Genomic DNA, 21,126 nt, shown 5'->3' with positions numbered 1-21,126 from the left:
AAGGGCAGGTTGATGATGATTTTCTTTACGTCAGTCATGCAAATTATAATAAATATTAATTTAGAATTGTCTATTAAGATTTGAGAGCTTTGAAGTCACAATATGGTGTGCAAAGAGTATATAAAATATGATGGTGTGGTTTTTAACACGTTATTATTTTAAACTCGTATATGCGGGTTGGATTAAAAAAAAAACAATTTAAATTTAATTTTGTATAATTCAATAATATTCATATAAATCTATACATATTCATATTCAATAATAAATGTACGAATTTGTTTGGCTTTTATTTTCACTTTAAAACCATCATCATTATTAAATTCATTTGATTCATTAAAAGATTCATTATCAGTTGTCCAATTTAATTTTTCATATTCATCCATCCATTGATTCGCTGCTAAAGTCGTCTCTTTAAACGTATTTATCTTAATAAAATTAAACAAATCACTCAAATTTACTTCTATCGTTGAATTTATCGATTTCTCCAAATAATTTTCAATTCTTAACAACAATGACGTATCACCCCAAGGTTCTATAGATAATAAATGCACGCCATCTGGCACAGAGTATAAACCGACAAATCTATGGTCATTTGACAAATTTAAATTTTCCGCATCGGCGAATAAAATTATCGGTTTACAATGAAATTCTAAAACGCGTTTTCTTTCTAATAAATCTGATTTCTTCGTTAATATTCTTTGTGTACCTCTAACAGCTAAACCTTTGTTATTTAAAACCTCATTCAAAGCTTCGCCAACACCAAATGCATCGTCATGTAACAATCTTCTATGCAGCATAATTTCTATTTCCCCATTATTTAAAGAACTGCCACCTTGTGATCTATCTGTCAGCACTGACAGGCGATTGTCACTGTCTTCTATATATATTTTGTTGGTAACAGGATAGTAATTTCCCGCGATTGGTTCGGCTAATGTCAAATTAAATTGTGGTCTTTCATTTAATTTCCTTTTTAACATTTGTCTACCGTTAGAATCAGTGTAAAATATACCATTATTGTTTATATCTGTTATATATTTTATTATATATTCTTTTCCAATGTTATCGTCTATCGGTATTGGGCCAACAGTAAAATCTACTTCGATAAAATCTATATCTGTATATAAACGTGTGTTTGATGTTACATTTCCCTCGTAAATAGTTCTAAGTTCCGAAACGAGTGGTCCGTGTTTTATTTCTGAATGTAATATAGATAATTCTATAGGTTTTGTTATATTTGGACGGAAAATATAAGCACCGGAAGATCGTTCGGTTGTGTTCGTATTGTCGCCGAAACATGCCGACCAGTAATATAATTTTATAGCGAAGTTTAATGATTTTTTATTTTCTAAAAGTGTTATTATGTCTAGATTGTTGTCTAAACGTAGTTTCATTGCCTGGAAAGGAACATTAATTAGTTTGTATTGTAATATAAAATATAAAAAAATCTAAAAAAATAAACTGAATTTTTTTATAGTAAAAAAAATTAGCAAAAACTCTTTACACAAATGAGAATGATAGAAAAAAAAGTTTTACTAGTTTTTTCATTGTGAAAAAAAAAGATTTTTTCGAAAAAATTTTGTAATTTTTGCCTAATTTTTTTTTAAATTCTTTTTTAACCATGACTATGTCAAATTTCATCAAGATCTGTTCTGATTTTCTGGAATTACCTTCTAACAAACATCCATCCATCTAAGCTCGCATTTATATTAGTAAGATAAGATTTTTTTGTTATTTTTACCTGATTTTCAATATATTTATCTTCAAACATATTGACAACAGTCGGTTCATCAGACAACATACGCATCTCTTCTTCATTTAAACTCGGATAGTTTAATTTCTTCGCCAAATTCTTCTGTTCTTTCTCCGTATTTCTCTTTGCATCTCTTATTATCTGCTCCAATTTTAATATATCTTCACTAACACCATCATTAGAACTTTTTAGTACATCAAAATCTAGATTTCTATCTTTAATTTCTAGATTTTCATTACAAATTGTATCTTGTATTCGTCTATTTTCTTTGTCTTCTAGATTTTTTATATCGATAGGAGTTTTCAAATTCGTCCAATAATCATTTAAATTCGTATAAAAGTCATTTTTTCTTTCCTTCTGTGTTTTTATGTTTCTTTTGGTTTTTTCGTTTTTAGTTACATGATATGATTGGAAACTCAATGGTTTTAATTTAACTATGAATATTAATTCGTGTGTCGCTAAAGATTGTCTTGTTGGTATATTTTTGACTGATTCAGGTATATCTAATATTTGATATTGAATTTCTTTAGCTGGAATAGGAAATTAAATTGAAAACATTAGGAATGTGTCAGGAGTTGAGCATGTCATCATCAGCTCACTATACGTCCCCACCGAGGGGCTGAGAGCCTACCCTAAGTTATGTGATTAGGCCATAGTGCCATTAGTTGAATTGTAATCCCGTGATGTATGAATGTGTTACATTTACATATGTACATTTATCTTATGTTGTTACGGTGAAGGAAAACATCGTGATGCTGCACATATCTGACAAACTCAAACATATGTGTCAAGTCTTGTACTGGACCAGCATTCACTATCATATACTCTCAATTAGGGTAGACTAAAACCCTCAGTGGGGTTTTTGGGTATAATATATATAAGTTCTTTTATTTCTTATATTAAGCGTAGGTTATCTAGTAAGTTTGATAGTTTTAAGCGATTTTGACTCTATTTGTTGAAATTCAAAATGTTTTTTTATAGCTCTAAAGACGGTAAAGACGGTGTTTCAAATGTATTGTAGCTTTAACGACTTAGATTATATGATATAAGGTGTCAATTAATGTATTTTACAGTGTGTCAAATTTTAGTCATGTTTTTTTATATTTACTAGCTGTCGCCCGCGACTCCGTCCGCGTGGATATATAAAAAAACTTAATTAGTACTTAGTATGTGTTCTTTCATACTATGTTCTATATGTATGCCAAATTTAATCGAGATCCGTTCAGCCGTTCTAGAGATATCTTCAAACATACATCCATCCACATCACATCCATCTAAACATTCAGCATTTATAATATTAGTAAGTTAAATAAAAAGCAGCTCTTCAAGGCATAAATTCGAAATAAAAAATTAATAAACAGTATCCTATGTCCGTCTCCTGGCTCTAAGCTACCTCCTCACCAATTTTCAGGCATATCGGTAAAGCAGTTCTTGAGTTATAAATAGTGTAACTAACACCACTTTCTTTTATATATATAGATTATCTATTTACTTACCATTTGGTCCTTTAATAGTATAACTGCCATCAACAACAGGTATCCTTATCGGTTCTGTTACAGACCAAGCTAAAGGATTGAATATTGTCACCTGTATAAATAAATAGTTTGATTTTTTACAATAACAGATGGCGCTGTTTTAAATTTTAATATTAGTTTTAATTTTTTTACGTTTTTTATCTTAAAATGTATGAAATCTTTTTATGTCAGAGACTAGCTGTCGCCCGTGACTCTACGCGGAATCAAATAGGAAAATTAAGTAGTCTATGTGTGATTCCAGACTATGTTCTATATGTATGACAAATTCGTTATGATTCATTCAGCCGTTCTGGAGATATCTTCTAACATTAACCAGTCTATCCCAAAGTGTGCTATAACGCCCCCTTGTGGGCTGCAGGTCTCAAGTTGCGGGTTATAGTAAAAGTTTCCTTTACAATTCTCCGTTAATATACATATATAGGTCATAATAATTAATTAATTTAATTTGAAGTTATAGTGGTTTTTAAATATGTTAAAATATGGGGGCGCTAAAAAAATATTTATTCTCAAAGTGGGCAGTAGACAAGTTTGGGAACCACTGATCTAAACATTCGCATTTATAATATTAGTAAGATAGTAAGATTTTCTTACTCACAGTAAAAGCTTTTTTCCGTTCAGAGATGCTGCATGAAGATTCATTGAGACGACATCTTTTGTACTCCAATTCTGGTCCTTCATAACCTTTCGCTTTCAAAACTTTACTATAAACAAATAGACACACTTAAAACTTTTTACAATTTTCCGACAAAGTTATGGCCATTTTTAAACACAAGGTAGCAAACGAACAAACGACCAATAGAAATCGTTAAAATAATGAAACGAACGCCTAAGACATCATTTTGCAGATGCCTAACTTTAATCGATGGAGGCACACAGAAAGAGAATCTTTCTCCTTTTAAACATTACTTCTAGCAAATCCACTTCCCATCCTTTCCTAGTGACTAACTATAATTAGCTCTCCATCATTTTCATATTATCTTGTCGTTAAAATTAAATATGAATAATAGCGCATCTGGAGCGTCGGTGGCTCAGGGGTCAAGCACTTGACTTGCAATCTGCAGGTCCTGGGTTCGAATCCCGCCCCCCGCGAATCGAATGTGTTTTTCCATTTTCGATTTACATATGTACATTTATCCGACGTTACGGTAAAGGAAAACATCGTGATGCTGCACATATCTAAGAGAAATTCAAAGATATGTGTGAAGTCAACCCGCACTTGGTCAGCATGGTTGACTATCGCCTAATCACCCTTAACTTAGGGTAGGCTCCGAGCCTCTCAGTGGGGACGTATAGTGAGCTGATGATGTCATGAAACCCGTGTCATAATATTCTTGTTATTAAAAATGCTTTAAAAAAGAAAGAGTGGGAAGTGTTTACTTTGAATGTACAGTCAGGGCGGTTCGCAGTGAGCTTACAAAAAATGCCTTACTCCTTGTAAAGTGATTTGGTACTTCTTAGTGCTTTTAATTATATTAAAAGTGTTGGAATGCGTTTAAATAATAAAATATCTTTTTAAATATTATTTTTGATAATGAGAAAAAAAAATATTATCTTCGTCCGCGTGAAATTCTGACTTTGAGCTGTCCGGTACTGGACAGTACTAGGACATTGCAAAATTACTTTTTTTTTCTAAAATAAGTATCCTAAGTTACTTTTTATTACATAAGCTACCTGACAATATAAGTCCCGTCAAAATCGGTTCAGCCATTTCAGAGCTTAGCCGGAACAAACAGACAGACAGACAAAATTTTAAAGAAATATTATTTTGGTTATAACAATATTACAAACAGACAATCCAATTTTAGTTGGAATGGTTAAAAAATTAGTAAATTAATAAAAAACCTACTACTTACTTGTAAGCCTGGTTAGGTACAATCATGACGTCTTCAAGAGCATTGTTCAATATTCTCTCATAATCGTGAGCCACGTGTTGCTTCTCTGTGCCGGTGATGGCATCGTGATGCTGCATCACACCTATATAGTATATAAGACGTTTATATACAAAAAAATAAAAAAACATCGTTGATCACGATCGTTGGAATTTTTTTATAACAAAAATAAAACACGAGTTCCCGTTGTCCATACAAGTTCTAAAAACAGACGTTTTACGATTTTTTGTTTAATATTTTCGTAAATTTACTTTCTCACAAAACTATACAACATAACCTAAAACTTAAGTGTCATGGCGTCCTTACATTTTAATACTAAAATATATAATTACTTACCCATGGCACTTTTCAGTTCGTCAATAACGAATTGATTGTGTTTAGGAAGATTTAACATCACTTGAAGGTTTTTGACCATCTGAAATAATAACACTTATTAATAAAAGGGTCTTGACAGACAGACGGACAACAAAGGGATCCTAGAAGTGTAACGTTTTTTTCCTATGAGGTACGGAACCATAAAAACACCCCCAATGATTATATGTACCTATGACACTCAAGGGAAGAACACGAATCGAATGACACTCGACAAAATCTGTTGAATTGCTTAAGACAAAGGAGGTTAGACAACAGTTACGACTTAGGGACCTTCACAAAAAGAGGGTACACCTTCCTTAAAGTCCAGCAAGTTAAGTTCAAGACACATAATACAGAAGTCTAGCAAAAGAAAATTGGCTTAAAAACACACATACATGGAAATACATACGCCCAAATCATTACCACCCTTTTGAGATCCTAATGAAAATCATAAAAAAAATATCCCAATTGCTAGATATATATAAATAGTCTATGTGTTCTTCCAGACTATGTTCTACATACCAAATTTCATCAAGATCCATACACTCTTAGATATCCATACATATAAACATTCGCATTTATAATATTAGTAAGATCGTACCTGTAAAAATGCGTTAGATTCCCTTTCAAAGTATTTAGTTGTGGGTCTAGAAGTGAAATATCCCGTCCAATAAGCAGTAGGGTCACTCGCGTACGGAAAGAAATCATCCTGTTTTGTTGGTAGACTGGGACTGATAAAAAAAATATTAAGACTATATTATTAATAAAATAAAAATATATAAAAAATGTGTTTGTGTTTTCTTATTCAATCGTATTTTCTTGGATTCGACGTAAATAATCGTAAAAATGTTGTCATTCGGATTTCTCTTTTTTTTTGCAAAATTCCAATTTAATCATCATCATCAGCTCACTATACGTCCCCACTGAGGGGCTTGGAGCCTACCCTATGTTATGTGACTAGGACGTAGTCAACCACGCTGGTCAATTGCGGGTTGACTTGACACATATGTTTGAGTTTGTCAGATATGTGCAGCATCACGATGTTTTCATTCACCGTAACAACATCAGATAAATGTACATATGTAAATGTAACACATTCATACATCACGGGATTCGAACCCAGGACATGCAGAATGCAAGTCAAGTGCTTGACCCCTGAGCCACCGACAATGTCCTGTCAGAATCTTACTAATACGATTATATATGTAACGTTATATATAAAATTAAAAGAAGTTTTTATTAAAAAAAAATTACTTACAAAGCATTCCTAACAGCTTTCAAATAGCAATCAGGTGTTGAGTAGAAAGCCTTTATACCGAGTCCTTCCTTAGCAGACTTAAGATTTGTATGTCTGATAGAAAAAATAAAAAATTAGAACCTATTTAGTTTAACAACTGTAAAGAAAATCTACAAAAGAACGTGTCAAGTGTAAATAATTCTGCGTTTAGTTGGATTTCATCTCTTTCCCACCTTAGAAAAGAAACGATGAGGTTATGGATTTAGGGAGGGGATGTATTATAACAGAAAATACTATATTAATCGTGGGTTTCTTAGCCCAAAGTTCTATTTAAAACATTTTACAGTGATAACATAGTAAAGTTTTGCAAAAGATGTAACCCTGTCAAGTTATCAATTTGTTTTCAGTCTTAGAAACCCACGGTAAATCATATAAATGCAATTAACGCAAGCAACTTACTTAATCAACTTATCCAAGTTGTTATACCACATGCCTGCATCTTGGTAAGTAAAGTCACCCCCCATTGTGATGAGTACATTCTTTGTTTTATATCTTTTGCTTGCTTCGTTCGCGTAGTCCAGGAAATCATTTACCTAATTTATGTATTATGTGAGGAGAATATACATAATAGTGCGATAAAACTATCTGAATCGGTGAGAGGGGCGCTGCTATCGCATTAAAAAACTTAAACAAGACAGACTATATTCTGACAAAGATTATGACATTAAAGTTAAAGATGTACTAATCAAACAAGGATATCTGACCCGGTGAGAGGCGCTGCTGTCGCGGTTAGTTCTGTCAGAAAATATATAAAATCTTCATGAGCAAACACAATGACATAAAAGAAATGACTGTTATAGTAAGGAAAGGATCTAGTGACACTGACAGGAGGGCGCTGGTGAGGTATTATCATTTAAACTGATATATAAACACGGCTAAACACTCACGTATATACGTCCGGTGGCGGCACCGACTAGTTTCGAGCCCATCGGGGGCCCTTCATCAGGATGAGTGGTGGTGAGTGGTGGCACACAAGTGAGCGACGGGCCGCGTCCGCGAAATAATACCAGTACCAGAAAGTTTGAATATTATCAATTAGTTTGACTTATGCTCACCGGGTCAGATATCCTTGTCGACCTATATTGCAGTTTATTTTGACTTGGCCACCGATTACTAAGTTCATCACACTACAAATGTATCGTGTTGGAATTTTGGATATGTTTCGCGTAACAAATATCTTTTTTAAATATCAAAATTATAATTAACTTTAATTCCGAATCGCTATAAACTACACGATTAATTGTTAATCGTCAGAAAAAAAAGGTAACATAGAAAACACGTCTTAAACTGTAGACTATTTTTTACTTTTTTATTTTATTATACAAAAACTTTACGTAACAAATTAAATTACGGTTAGACTGCAGTACTAAAAACCCACAGGATTTAAGAATACTTACTGGTCGCTTATTAATTTATAATATCAGTAAATTAAGAAATACAGACGTTATTAACCATTTCACAATTATATCAAACAAAAAAAGAAACGAGATTAAACGGTTTTTTCAGACTATAATAGAAAGACAAAAAATAGATATTTAAAACATTTTTTTAAATATTAGCAAATTTTTTTGTTATTATTTACTAATATTTCTTTTACCTTTCCAACTAAGTTCTATGCTTGTGCTAGGATATGGTTTACGACAATAGTCGAATGGCGGGATTCGAACCACCGACCTCGTGATCGGAAATCCGTACGCTTAATCATTAGGCTATTGACGCTTCAATTGATTGTCAAGTTGCAATAAATAACTTATTATTTAAAAGTGTGATACTACTATACTTAACAATGATAAAGTTACTTATAAATAGCCGTAGCCCGCGACTCCGTCCGCGCTTAATAAAAATCTCTACATTATGCCAAATTACGGCGTATCCATTCAGTCGTGTATAAAAAAGGGCTGTTTTTAGAGTTTTGCAGGCAATTTTTTGAATTATTTAACACGTTTTAAACCTTCCCTAGACATCCGCGAACATTTTAAGACCAAGATAAGATCTGTTCAGCTGTCGAATTTTAGCTAGACTAAAGAACAGCAATTTTAAATATATAGATAAAAATAAGCGTTTATTTAATGCAATTATACAGAAATAAAATGTTGCGAATATTAGTAGATGATGTCCCAGAACAAATATCAATGGAATTAGTAACATTCTAAAGTAATATAACTATGGGTTTTCATTGCTAAAACACATATAAAAAACAAGACAATCCTCAAATATTATCAAAAAACGTAAATGAAAAAAAGGTACAGTCAGAGCACTTCGCGGTGATGCACTTACAGAAAAAATGCCTTGTTATCTCAATGAGACAAACTCTAGCGGCGTTAGTTCATACAATAGCCAATTAGCAGTTAGTTGTGCAAACGACGGTGTAATAGTAAAAAGCAATTCGTAAAGAAATATTTAAAATGTTCGTCCTATTGGTAGACGTTTATATGACTCGTTTTTAAAATGTAGTACCAACAAATTCCCCGATAGTACAAAATACAACGAAGAGTGTATGTTTAGTTGCATCAAAAAATGAGCCAAAAGCGAAAAAAAATGCATTTTTTTTAAATTTCGTGTGTCATATACAAATGAAACTTACTTAATCAATCTGTCCAAATTGTTGAACCACATTCCCGCGTCCTGATAATTAAAGTCATCCCCCATTGTGACGAGGATATTTTTGGTTTTATACGCGTGAGACATCTCTCTGACTTTGTCCACAAATTTGCTCACCTATCGGGACAAACCATAGACTGATTTTATAAATAGAAAACAAATGAGTTTATGGTAGAGTTCAACTAATAATTGTCATTATAGACAAGGATCTATGGTAAACGAACAGTAAAAAGCTCGAAATGTCGAATTCAACGCACAATTAAAAAAAAACAACTACAGTCTGATGAGTCTGCGTCCCGGAGGCCTCATTTAATCATCTTTCCCTTGCCCACCCTTTTTCTTATAATGGAAAGGATGGGAAGTGGAAGTGGACTTTCTGGATGAGAGGATGCATGGGAAGGGAAAATATTTTCATTCCGTGCATCCTCTCCTCCGTGGATCAAAGGTAGGCAATGCATATGCAATTGCGTATGTCTATGGGCAACGGTCACTTCGCTATTTCAGCGATTTCAGGTAGTCGCTCGCTCGTTTGCCACTTTATGATATATAAAAAAAATTATGATTCTAACAAATCTTTTGCTAGTATTATTTCAACCAATAAAAACCCATAGTTATACCAAAATTGTCTACTTTTAGACCCTATTTTCACTACGACTGACCACGCGAGATATCGACACAAAAATGCTAGTGAAAAAAAGGCTTAACTACATTTTATTAAGTCTTAATTCCCTTAATGCTTAGTACCATTTAGTGCAATCCATGCCTAAGTCATGCCTAAATCTAGTTTATAGACTCACTGTATTAATTTATCTAGATTTCTGAACCACATAATTGCGTCTTGATAGTGAAAATCTTCACCCATTGTCACAATGATATTTTTTGTGTTATAACCAGATGATATATTCTGACATATTGCAAGAAATTTGTCCACCTTTCGAATTTTAAGAGATTTGAAAAAAAAAACATAATAGTTAGTTAGAATCTCTTGCTCTTTTGTAATCAAAAAAAGGTAAAAAAAAAGTATTTGTCACAGAAAAATAACCAAAATCCAAACGCAAATATAAAAAATAAAATTTTACGATTAAAAAAACTAGCTAAGTAAAAAAAAATACAAAAAATACTTCATAGTCCATTAGTTAAGTAAACGGATTATTGATTTAGTAATAGTGGGTTCGAATTCGACTATTTCTATATCTTACAAACTGATTTTTTTAATAATAATATTAAAAAAAAAACTGTTTAAAACTATCCATTATAAGCTGACCTTTTGATCCACATTGTACATTGGTGAGCTGGGGTCATCTATAATTGGTTCATCGTTGCACAAAACATCGAAACAAAATCCAGGAGGAGGTGAATATGTGTTATATAATACACCAGTAAATATATCTGAAGATTTACCTAAGAAAAAATAAAAAAAAATAGAAAAAATGTAAAAAAAAATAGGCAAAAAAAAACAAAATTGAAGCTAATTCAAGATCAAAAGTCGATCTGTTATTTTTATAAATGCTAAATTAAAAAAAAACAGTTTTTCGATAGCACAAAATTAAAAAAAAGAGCAAAAAATTTGTCGTCTACAGTTAATTACTATTAAAAAAATTTACAATCATCGATTAAAAAATCAAAAAAAATCCCCTGTCAAGAAATCCACTTACCCAAACTATCATCTCCTCTCCATACCATTTCCATCTTCTTCCCCAATAACCTCTGTCTCTTATCCTGGTAATCTATCCTGCCTAAGAAGAGACCATCGTATCCCATAGCTGCTAAAAGAGATGCGAATTCTCTGGAGTGACCAAATGGATCTATTTGCCAGCCAACATGAGGACGTCCACAAGCACCAAATGTTTGGTTCAATTTACTAAAGAAAAAATAACAAAAAATGCAACTTAAACCAATTATTCGGCCATATTATAAAATACTAGCTGTCGCCCGCGACTCCGTCCGCGTTAAATAAAAAAAAAACTATTGGTCGCAGCGTAATGTTATATATCCTAAAGCCTTCCTCTATAAATGGACTATTCAACAAAAAATAATTTTTCAAATCGGACCAGTACTTCCTGAGATTAACGCGTACAAACAAACAAACTCTTCCGCTTTATAATATTAGTATATATAATTTGATAACTAATAGTCGCCCGCGACTTCGTCGGCGCGGAATTTAAAAAAAATTGCTTATAAAATGCCCAATTCCAGTCAATGTTTCGTCAAAATCTGTCCAAACGGAGATTACCCGGTACAACGAACAAGCGGACAGATAGACAGACAGACAAAAAATTAAAAAAAAATGTTTTTTTCTTTATTTTCAACGCAAAAACATCATGTATACGAAATATGATTTTTATGGCTCCGTACCACGAAAGGAAAAGAAATTCCTGCTTAATACCTTAACGTGTATTTGAGAAAAAGGGTCTTGACAGACAGACGGACAACAAATTGATCCTATAAGGGTTTTTTTGCCTACGACGTACGGAACTCTCAAAAGGGAACCCTTATTGGATCAATTTGTTGTCCATCCGTCTATTAAGACCCTTCTTTTCGTTCTTACTAATATTATAAATGCGAATTTTTAGATGGATGTTTGTTTGAAAGTATCACTGGAACGACTAAACAGATTTATCTGAAACTAGACATAGCCGTAGAACATAGTCTGGAAGAGCACAAAATTTTGTGAAAAATTTTTGCCCAATAAAGATTTTTTTTATTTTTTTTATTAGACGAAGTCACGGGCGATATCTAGTATATATAGAGTCTTACCTAAGTCCATAAGTAAACTGATCAATAGTACTTTGGTAATGAGAAGCTGCCTCATCGTTCATACTCCAAGCCCCGCCCACCATCTGCAGCCGTCCTTCTCTAACTAACGTACGAACCTTATCTCGTACTGTCTCCGTCTGTCTCGTCCACCACATCCAAAAGAATGCTGTCTCTACGTATATAAACCTAGATAAAAGAAGACAATTCTTTAAAACAACAAAAAAAAATGAAAAAAAAAATTTTTTGAATCTAATTTAAAAAAAATCTGTAAAAAATTACTTAACAAATTATTCTATTACAGTTTAAGATAGATAGTAATTTCTAATCCAAACTTTTTTATAACATAAGATGGTAAATGAGCAAGATGCCACCTTAATTCGCCGGAATAGCGAAACGATCGCTACCCATAGACATCATTTGTAGATGCGTTACCATTAATCGACGGAGGAGACTTACAGACAGAATACATTCTTATATCGTCCTCCGTCTAATCCAAATCCCCTTCTCATCCTTTCATAAGAAAAGAGTTGGAAGGGAAATAGGATTAATAAGATATGACAAAGTACTGCAGCCCTAAACAATTGCTTTTACCTTCGTTTCGGGTCTTCCCATAGCTCCTTTACGACAGAGTCCAAGATATACTGGACACCAGCTTTCTGTATATTATTACGACCTAAAAAAATTATTAGTTTTTGTAAGAAAAAACATGTGAAGAATACGAATAAAAAGACATATTACTCGTCAAAATCAACTGATCTTAAATTGACTAGCTATCGCCCGCGACCCTGTTCGCGCGGAATTAAAAGAACACGTAATAAGCCTTTGTGTTCTTCCAGACTATGTTCTATATCTATACTAAATTTCACCAAGTTCCATGCAGCAGTTCTGGAGATATCTTCTAACAAACATGTAAACATACGCATTTATAAAAGTAAGAAGTACCATTTCGTTCCTTAAACGCGTCTGTTGATGTTACTTGCCTGTTATTCCTGAAGAACTAACATAGCGGTAATCAAAAAGGCACAAAATAATACGTCTCATAGCCTGTCCATTTATAAGGGTCAATGTCAAAATATGTTCAGTAGTTACAGGATGTTGCAATAAACCTACCCATACAAACATTAAAAAATATATGAGTTTTTTTTAAATCTCTCGTATTTTTTAGATAAAGTGTTTGATGTTCCTTTCTATATAATCAAAATATCCTCGATATTTTAATGTAATCGTAATATAAATGCGAATGTTTAGATGTATGTATGTATGTTAGAATATATCTCCAGAACGGTTTTATGGATCTTGATAAAATTTGTCATAGATGTGGAGCGTCCGTGTCTCAGTGGTTAATCAGTTGACTTGACATTGCAGGTCCTGTGTTGTAATCCTGTCATGTATGTACATTTATCCTATGTTGTTACGATGAAGGAAAACATCGTGATGCTGCACATATCTGACAAACTCAAACATATGTGTCAAGTCCTGCACTGGACCGGCGTAGTTGACTATGGCCTAATCACTTAACTTACGGTAGGCTCCGAGCCTCTCAGTGGGGACGTATAGTGAGCTGATGATGATGTAGAACATAGTCTAAAGATATAGGCTACAAGTTACTTAAATCCGCGCGACAGTCGCGGGCGTCGACTAGTGTATTATAATTCGTCATAGTTTAACGAACAAATAACATACATAAATTATATTAATAACTGATTAGCTACAACCTTGATCACATGCTATGTATTACTAACCATGGAATTACCGAAGTAATACGGTAATAACTTTAATTACTCAATGTAACGGTAATCGATTACCAAATTCGCAACACAACATAATTTCTTTGTATTACCAATATTAATTTTAATTATATTTGACGTTGACTTTTCTATGCTTATAATGTGTAAGATATGTGCAGCATCACGATGTTTTCCTTCACCGTAACAACATAAGATAAATGTACATATGTAAATGTAACACATTCATACATCACGGGATGCTCAATAAACGAAATAGTACGGAACACTATATGTCCCCACTGAGGGGCTCGGAGCCTACCCTAAGTTAAGGATGATTAGGCCATAGTCAACCACGCTGGCCAAGTGCGGGTTGACTTGACACATATGTTTGAGTTTGTCAGATATGTGTAGCATCACGATGTTTTCCTTCACCGTAACAACATAAGATAAATGTACATATGTAAATGTAACACATTCATACATCACGGGATGCTCAATAAACGAAATAGTACGGAACACTATATGTCCCCACTGAGGGGCTCGGAGCCTACCCTAAGTTAAGGATGATTAGGCCATAGTCAACCACGCTGGCCAAGTGCGGGTTGACTTGACACATATGTTTGAGTTTGTCAGATATGTGCAGCATCACGATGTTTTCCTTCACCGTAACAACATAAGATAAATGTACATATGTAAATGTAACACATTCATACATCACGGGATGCTCAATAAACGAAATAGTATGGAACACTATATGTCCCCACTGAGGGGCTCGGAGCCTACCCTAAGTTAAGGGTGACTAGGCCATAGTCAACCACGCTGGCCAAGTGCGGGTTGGTTGACTTCACACATATCTTTGAATTACTTCTCAGATATGTGCAGGTTGCATCACGATGTTTTCCTACACCGTAAGAACATCGGATAAATGTACATATGTAAATAGGAAATCGAAAAACACATTGGTACATGGCGGGATTCGAACCCAGGACCTGCAGATTGCAAGTCAAGTGCTTGACCACTGAACCACCGACGCCTTGTACGGAACTATATGACATTTAAATTGCCTGTATACAAAGAATCTGAGTTAATTGATTTCAGCATAATTAAAACATACTAACTTCCATAATAATATTGATCGACAGTTTTTAGCCAGCCGACATCGTCGTGTGTGTGTGCAACTATATGTATATTCAGCACACTAGCATCCGCTTCTGTACAACTCTAGAAGATAAAAGAAAATAAAATATTATTATTTAAAGATGGGTGATAAAGACAAAAAATAACAGTGGTAGAGCGAGCTTTAACATGTTCGCACGAATTGGCTCGACTCGCCCGGTGAAATACCACAACCACACAGAAGACAGGCTTCAAGTGGAAGCAACTACGCGTTTCGTCTGATGAGTGTGCGTCCCGGAGGCCTTATATAGTCCTCTTTCCCTTCCCACCCTTTTTCTTATAAGCATGGGAAGTGGAAGGAGACTTTCCGGATGAGAGGATACATGGAAAGGGAAGATATTTTCTTTCTGTGCATCCTCTCCTCCGTGGATTAAAGGTAGGCAACGCATATGCAATTGCGTATGTCTATGGGCAACGGTCACTTCGCTATTTCAGCGATTTCAGGTGGCCGCTCGCTCGTTTGCCACCTTATAATATAAAAAAAAACCTGTATACATATGTTAACTAAACTAACAAATATTATTGTAGTTATAGAACGGACATTACGAAGAGTTAATTTAAAATATTTAAGAATACGTACACTTTTTTGATTTTGGTTTGTAATGTCCTTTCTATTTTGTTAAATGCCTACGTGTCACTTTACTAATATTATAAATGCGAATGTTTAGATGTTTGTTAGAAAGTATCTCCAGAACGACTGCATGAATCTTACTGAACGTCATACATGTAGAACAGTGGTTGCCAAACTTATTTTGTCTACTGCCCACTTTTGAGAATAAATATGTTTTTGATGCCCCCATATTTTCACATATTCAAAAACCACTATAACTTCAAATTAAACTATTTAATTATTGTGACCTATATATCTTATATATTTAAATGAGCAATTCTTGTATATATATAATTGGAATCTCGGAATCGGCTCCAACGATTTTCATAAAATTTAGTATATAGAGGGTTTTGGGGGCGATAAATAGATCTAGCTAGGAATCATTTTTAGGAAAATGTCATTTTATTCGTGTTTTATCGATAATCAACTTAAACATAAACTTAACTTTTTCTATCTTTAAGATCGAAAAATATTATTCATATTTCATCATTTTATTAGTAATTCCTACTTAAATATAATTTCCAAAAAACACAATTTAAAAAAAAATACCAAGCAAAGCTCCGTCATCCAGGTACTGTATATTAACGGAGAATTGTAAAGGAAACGTTTTACTATAACCCGCAACTTGAGACCTGCAGCGCACACAAGGGGGCGTAATCGCCCACTTTAGGAAAGACTGATATAGAACATAGTCTGGAAGAACATACAGACTACTAAGTTGTTATTCCGTATCGAATCACGAGTTCAACTCGTTACTCAGTTAACCTAAAAGTTACTGATAACATTTGAACTTGCATTTATTTCATAACTAGCTGTAACCCGCGACTACGTCCGCGCGGAATTATAAATAAACTATTAGTCGCATCGTAATGTTATATAGCCTAAAGCATTCCTCTATAAATGGACTATTCAACAAATTTTTTTTTTTTAATCGGACCAATAGTTCCTGCGATTAGCGAGTACAAACAAACTCTTCCGCTTTATAATATTAGTATATATTTATAACCATTTAACCGTGTTGATAGAAACAAGAATTTGAAAACATTGTAGTGTAAAATGGAATATTAAATTTGCCTTTTTTTCTATTACAAAGGAGAAAATTTTACATATTAAAACAAAAATATTCTAATAATTCCATAGTCAAGAGGTACGTATTCAAAAACGGTATTTCTACTTGATTCTTATAAACTCAAAGACATTCTAGCTGTTGCCCTCGACTTTGTGCGCATCGAATTAAAAAATAGCCTATGTGTTCTTCTAGACTTGAAGCGCTAATAGCCTGATGGTTAAGGGTACAGATTTCAGATCACGAGGTCAAGATTCGTATCCTGACATTCGACTATTGTTAACCATGTTCTAGCACAAGCATAGAGCTTAGTTAGTGGTGGTTTTATGTTACAAGGTGGCAAACGAGCCATCGACCACCTGAGACCGTTGCCCACAGACATACGCAATTGCATATGCGTTGCCTACCTCGCCGGAGGAGAGGATGCACAGAAAGAAAATATATTCCCTTCCTATGCATCCTCTCATCCGGGACGCACACTCATCAGACTGTAGTTGGAATTGCTGCCACTTGACGCCTGTCTTCTGTGTGGTCGTGGTATATCACCGGGCGAGCCGGGACAATTCGTGCGAAGATGTTAAAGCGGGCTCTACCACTGTTCCTACCAATAGTAAGCGAGCTCCATGCATACGTTCTGGAGATACCTTCCTATCTTATAACACACATCCAAACATTCTCATTTATATTAGTAAGTTTAGGCATACTTACGTCATATCCACATCTTTCCTGAGTCCCTGAAGAGTCAGGAACAGGACTTGATAGTACTGCGGTCGCTGACAAAAGCAGTAAAATAAACCACATGTCTACCTGAAAGAAAAACGACGACGTTGAAAGAAATACTGTCTTTGAGCAGTCCGGTACTGGACAGTACTTGAACATTGGAAGATAACTTTATTTTTCTAAAATAAGTAGCCTAAGTTACTCCTTATTACTTTAGCTATCTGCTAATAAAAGTCCGGTCAAAATCTGTCAAGCCGTTTCAGAGATTAGCCAGCACAAACAGACAGACAAAAGTTGTAAAAAAATGTTATTTTCATGTATGTATATATTCATATACATGTAGTAATAAACTATTGTATAAATATTACAAACAGACAGTTAAATTTTATTTATATGTGTATTTTTAGACATTATTAGTTAGAATTTTTGGCGCGAAATGACGCGCTTTCGTTACAAAGTCAACTGTCAGATGTAGTGAGGGGATATAAACGTTGACATTTTAATAAGGCTAGTGTTGCCAGTACACCGACACAGAATCGAATTGTCTACCTAATAGATCGATAGTTTTAATTTTTTATATATATAAAAATATTAGCAGATTTTTTTGTAAATTTACTAATATTTCTTTTACCATTACAACTTAGCTCTAGGCTTGTGTTAGGATAATGTTTACGACAATAATCGAATGGCGGGATTCGAACCCCCGACCTCGTGATCGGAAATCCGTACCCTTAACCATTAGGCTATTGACGCTTTTTTATATATAATAAAGTGGCAAATCAGCGAGCGGCCACCTGAAATCGCTGAAATAGCGAAGTGACTGTTGCCCATAGACATACGCAATTGCATATGCGTTGCCTACCTTTAATCGACGGAGGAGATGCACAGAAAGAAAATATTTTCCCTTTCCATGCATCCTCTCAGCCGGAAAGTCCACTTCCACTTCCCAATCCTTTCCTTATAAGAAAAAGGTTGGGAAGGGAAAGAGGACTAAATTAAGCCTCCGGGACGCACACTCATCAGACTGTAGTTGGAATTGCTTCCACTTGACGCCTGTCTTCTGTGTGGTCGTGGTATTTCACCGGGCGAGCCGGGACAATTCGTGCGAAGATGTTAAAGCGGGCTCTACCACTGTTGATTGTTTGATATAAAACTTTTAAAAAAAGTTAAGTACCCTTGGTTTTATCTTAAACTAATATTTATATACTTTAAGGTCTTTAGTAAATAACAATTAAAAGTGTAAATAATATGATTAACAAAACAAATATTGTCGAGTGCTTTATTTATATTATAATCGAGTTATTTGTTATTTTTGTAACGTTATCAATATTGTAAGAAACAAAGGAAATTATTCATACTTCGGTTAGTAACTATAATTGTTAAATTGCCTTGACTTGTATACTAGCTGACGCCCGCGACTCTCCCAAAAAGCATTCACACGCAACTTGGACATTAAATTATGCTGTATGTAACACTTGATTCTGTCCGCGCAAAATTAAAAAACATAATAAGTAGTCTATGTGTTCTTCCAGACTATGTTCTATATGTATGACAAATTTCATCAATTAAGTTTTATTTTGATACCGTACGGACAGAGTCGCGAGCGATAGTAGCTATAGTTACAGCCTAATTTATGTCTATTTTCAAGCCATCACAATTATCAAGGAACTAACTGAGTTATCAAGGTTAGACGTGTACCAAATTCAATAAAAAGTAGTCTCAAGAAACCAGTCTTCTCGGTCCAGGATACGTAATATCTGGAATAGGTTACTCGTCCGAGTTTTTTTCACGATTGCGTTCCCACTTACATTGCAATGTATCCGGTTTTTCTTTAACCATGGGCTTACACTGGATTTTTAACATATTTATAAAGAACTAACAGCGTAATAATTATATAATAACTTTTAAATTTTCATAAAAATACAAGTTTAAAACGGAAAGTTATTACTTCGTATTTTCGTTCTTTAAATTTAAAGAATAACTGTCAAAATGCGCGCGTTAGTTTCGTGGAAATATAAAAAAAACCGTTACGAGAAATAAATATTTTATTTTGAATAATAAACGAATTGAAATTACTTTTCTATGTATTAATCTATTACACAAAGAAATAATATTTGTATTTTTGTATGTTAAAAATAAAACTGAAAAAGTTCTGGCGCGATATTAAAAATTCTTTTGCCTTTAAAAAGTTACATTATTAGTGAGAAACAGACTATATTTATTATTATTTTTTTTAATTTAGCGCCGACAAAGTCGCAGGCAAAAGCTATTATGTTATAAAGGAACAATGACCTCAAAAAAGTCTGACGGAAAATGGATTTAACACAATATATATAAAACAAAGTTATACAAATAATTGGATTAGTATAAGTACACGGTTTTCCTGTTACGATACCTACTTGGTTATTATCTTGAACAATAATCAATAAATAGCAATAAATAAACTTACCAACGTACATTTACTAAACAAAAAAATATTAACGAAACGAATTATTTATATTTACAAAATCAAAGCTCTATTTGACGTAAGTCAACCGAACTCCGAGACAGTTCATTGGCGACTGATTCTATTTGATAAAGACATCACATCCATAAATCCAGTTCATTTAGTTAGAAGGAAACCTTTGATTACTGGACAACGAACTTTGTTATAGATTACAAATGTTGTTTACAAATACTACAATAATGTTTTAATTGTATCTTTCCAAGAAGAAAATGGTTTCGAGTTGAATTTTTATTTGTTAATCAGTTTCATTTTAAAACACTATATTTTTCCGCCAAATTATTGATTATTTTGTTTTTGATATTTAATATCTCAAGTCATTTTAGATTTTCTTTCTTTTGAATAATATTGCATTAAAAATTCTTAAAAAAAATAAATCTAAGAACAAATTTTTTGTGGCAGTATGATTTATGTAGCCTTGTACAATTATGTCAAATGAACTCATGTCAATATGTCATTGTTAAATCCCATTGTTTTGATTTCAAATCTTTATCAAATACTTGAATTGTAGAGAATAGAATTAATGTAATCATGTCGAACATTTGGTCGTTTTCATCATTATCAGAACCGTATATCGACAAGTGGCTTAAAACAGCAGTTACAATCGAAAATAATAATAAATGGAGCGAAAAATTCAAACATGTAAACAAAAGTTATATGAACGAATATAACTTAAAGAAAATACACGAGGAATGCGTAAACAAAGATATTACTGACGAAGAAATGCCTACAGATGAAAATGCAATGGATACTTCTATGTTAAATGAGGAAATCCTTTCAAAAACTTACGATGAAAACTTTTGTAATCTAATAGATTCTGACCCATTACTACGATTGGATTTTATCATAGAAAAATGTACAGAAAACCCTAATTTAATATCCCAATTAGCACAACATCTTACAACTAACAGTATAGAAAAAATATGCAACTATTTATTTGTCAATAACAATGAAACAAAATTCATTTCTTTGTTCTTAATAAATTTTTTCCCAACATTTCTTAAGAGAGATCAATCATTATTAGCTTTAGATTTATTAATAAAAGCCAATAATAACTATCCGGATGATTTTAAATTAGTTATAATCAAATTAATTGAAGATATTAATATAAAAAGTTGCATATTACAAGAATTTATACAAA

The 21,126-nt window shown here is 33.3% G+C and overlaps 1 protein-coding gene across 3 annotated transcripts; it reads right to left on the bottom strand.

Annotated features, from left to right (window-relative positions):
• Positions 1-239: 239 nt before the first annotated feature.
• On the bottom strand, positions 240-20,031 carry LOC106126025 (lysosomal alpha-mannosidase). Of its 3 annotated transcripts, none has more exons than XM_013323476.1 (16): positions 19,932-20,031; positions 17,471-17,569; positions 15,029-15,131; positions 12,775-12,856; positions 12,184-12,369; positions 11,082-11,287; positions 10,691-10,827; positions 10,224-10,357; positions 6,787-6,879; positions 6,130-6,259; positions 5,511-5,589; positions 5,139-5,259; positions 3,881-3,986; positions 3,247-3,337; positions 1,739-2,280; positions 240-1,394 (listed from the first exon to the last, which is right to left on the bottom strand). In XM_013323476.1, exons 2-16 carry the CDS (start codon positions 17,561-17,563, stop codon positions 240-242), a joined length of 3,258 nt encoding a protein of 1,085 aa, XP_013178930.1. In that variant the 5' UTR covers positions 17,564-17,569; positions 19,932-20,031. The 3 variants fall into 3 exon arrangements, with proteins under 3 accessions (XP_013178930.1, XP_013178929.1, XP_013178928.1); XM_013323475.1 differs by lacking the exon at positions 10,224-10,357 and adding an exon at positions 9,410-9,543; XM_013323474.1 differs by lacking the exon at positions 10,224-10,357 and adding an exon at positions 7,225-7,358.
• Positions 20,032-21,126: the final 1,095 nt, after the last annotated feature.

This window comes from Papilio xuthus, unplaced genomic scaffold, assembly GCF_000836235.2.
Source record: "Papilio xuthus unplaced genomic scaffold, Pxut_1.1 DF825355.1, whole genome shotgun sequence".
In the NCBI taxonomy this organism is placed as follows: Eukaryota; Metazoa; Arthropoda; class Insecta; order Lepidoptera; family Papilionidae; genus Papilio; species Papilio xuthus.
The sequence above is the reverse complement of the archived record's forward strand: the minus strand, read 5'-3'. Positions and strand labels throughout refer to the sequence as shown.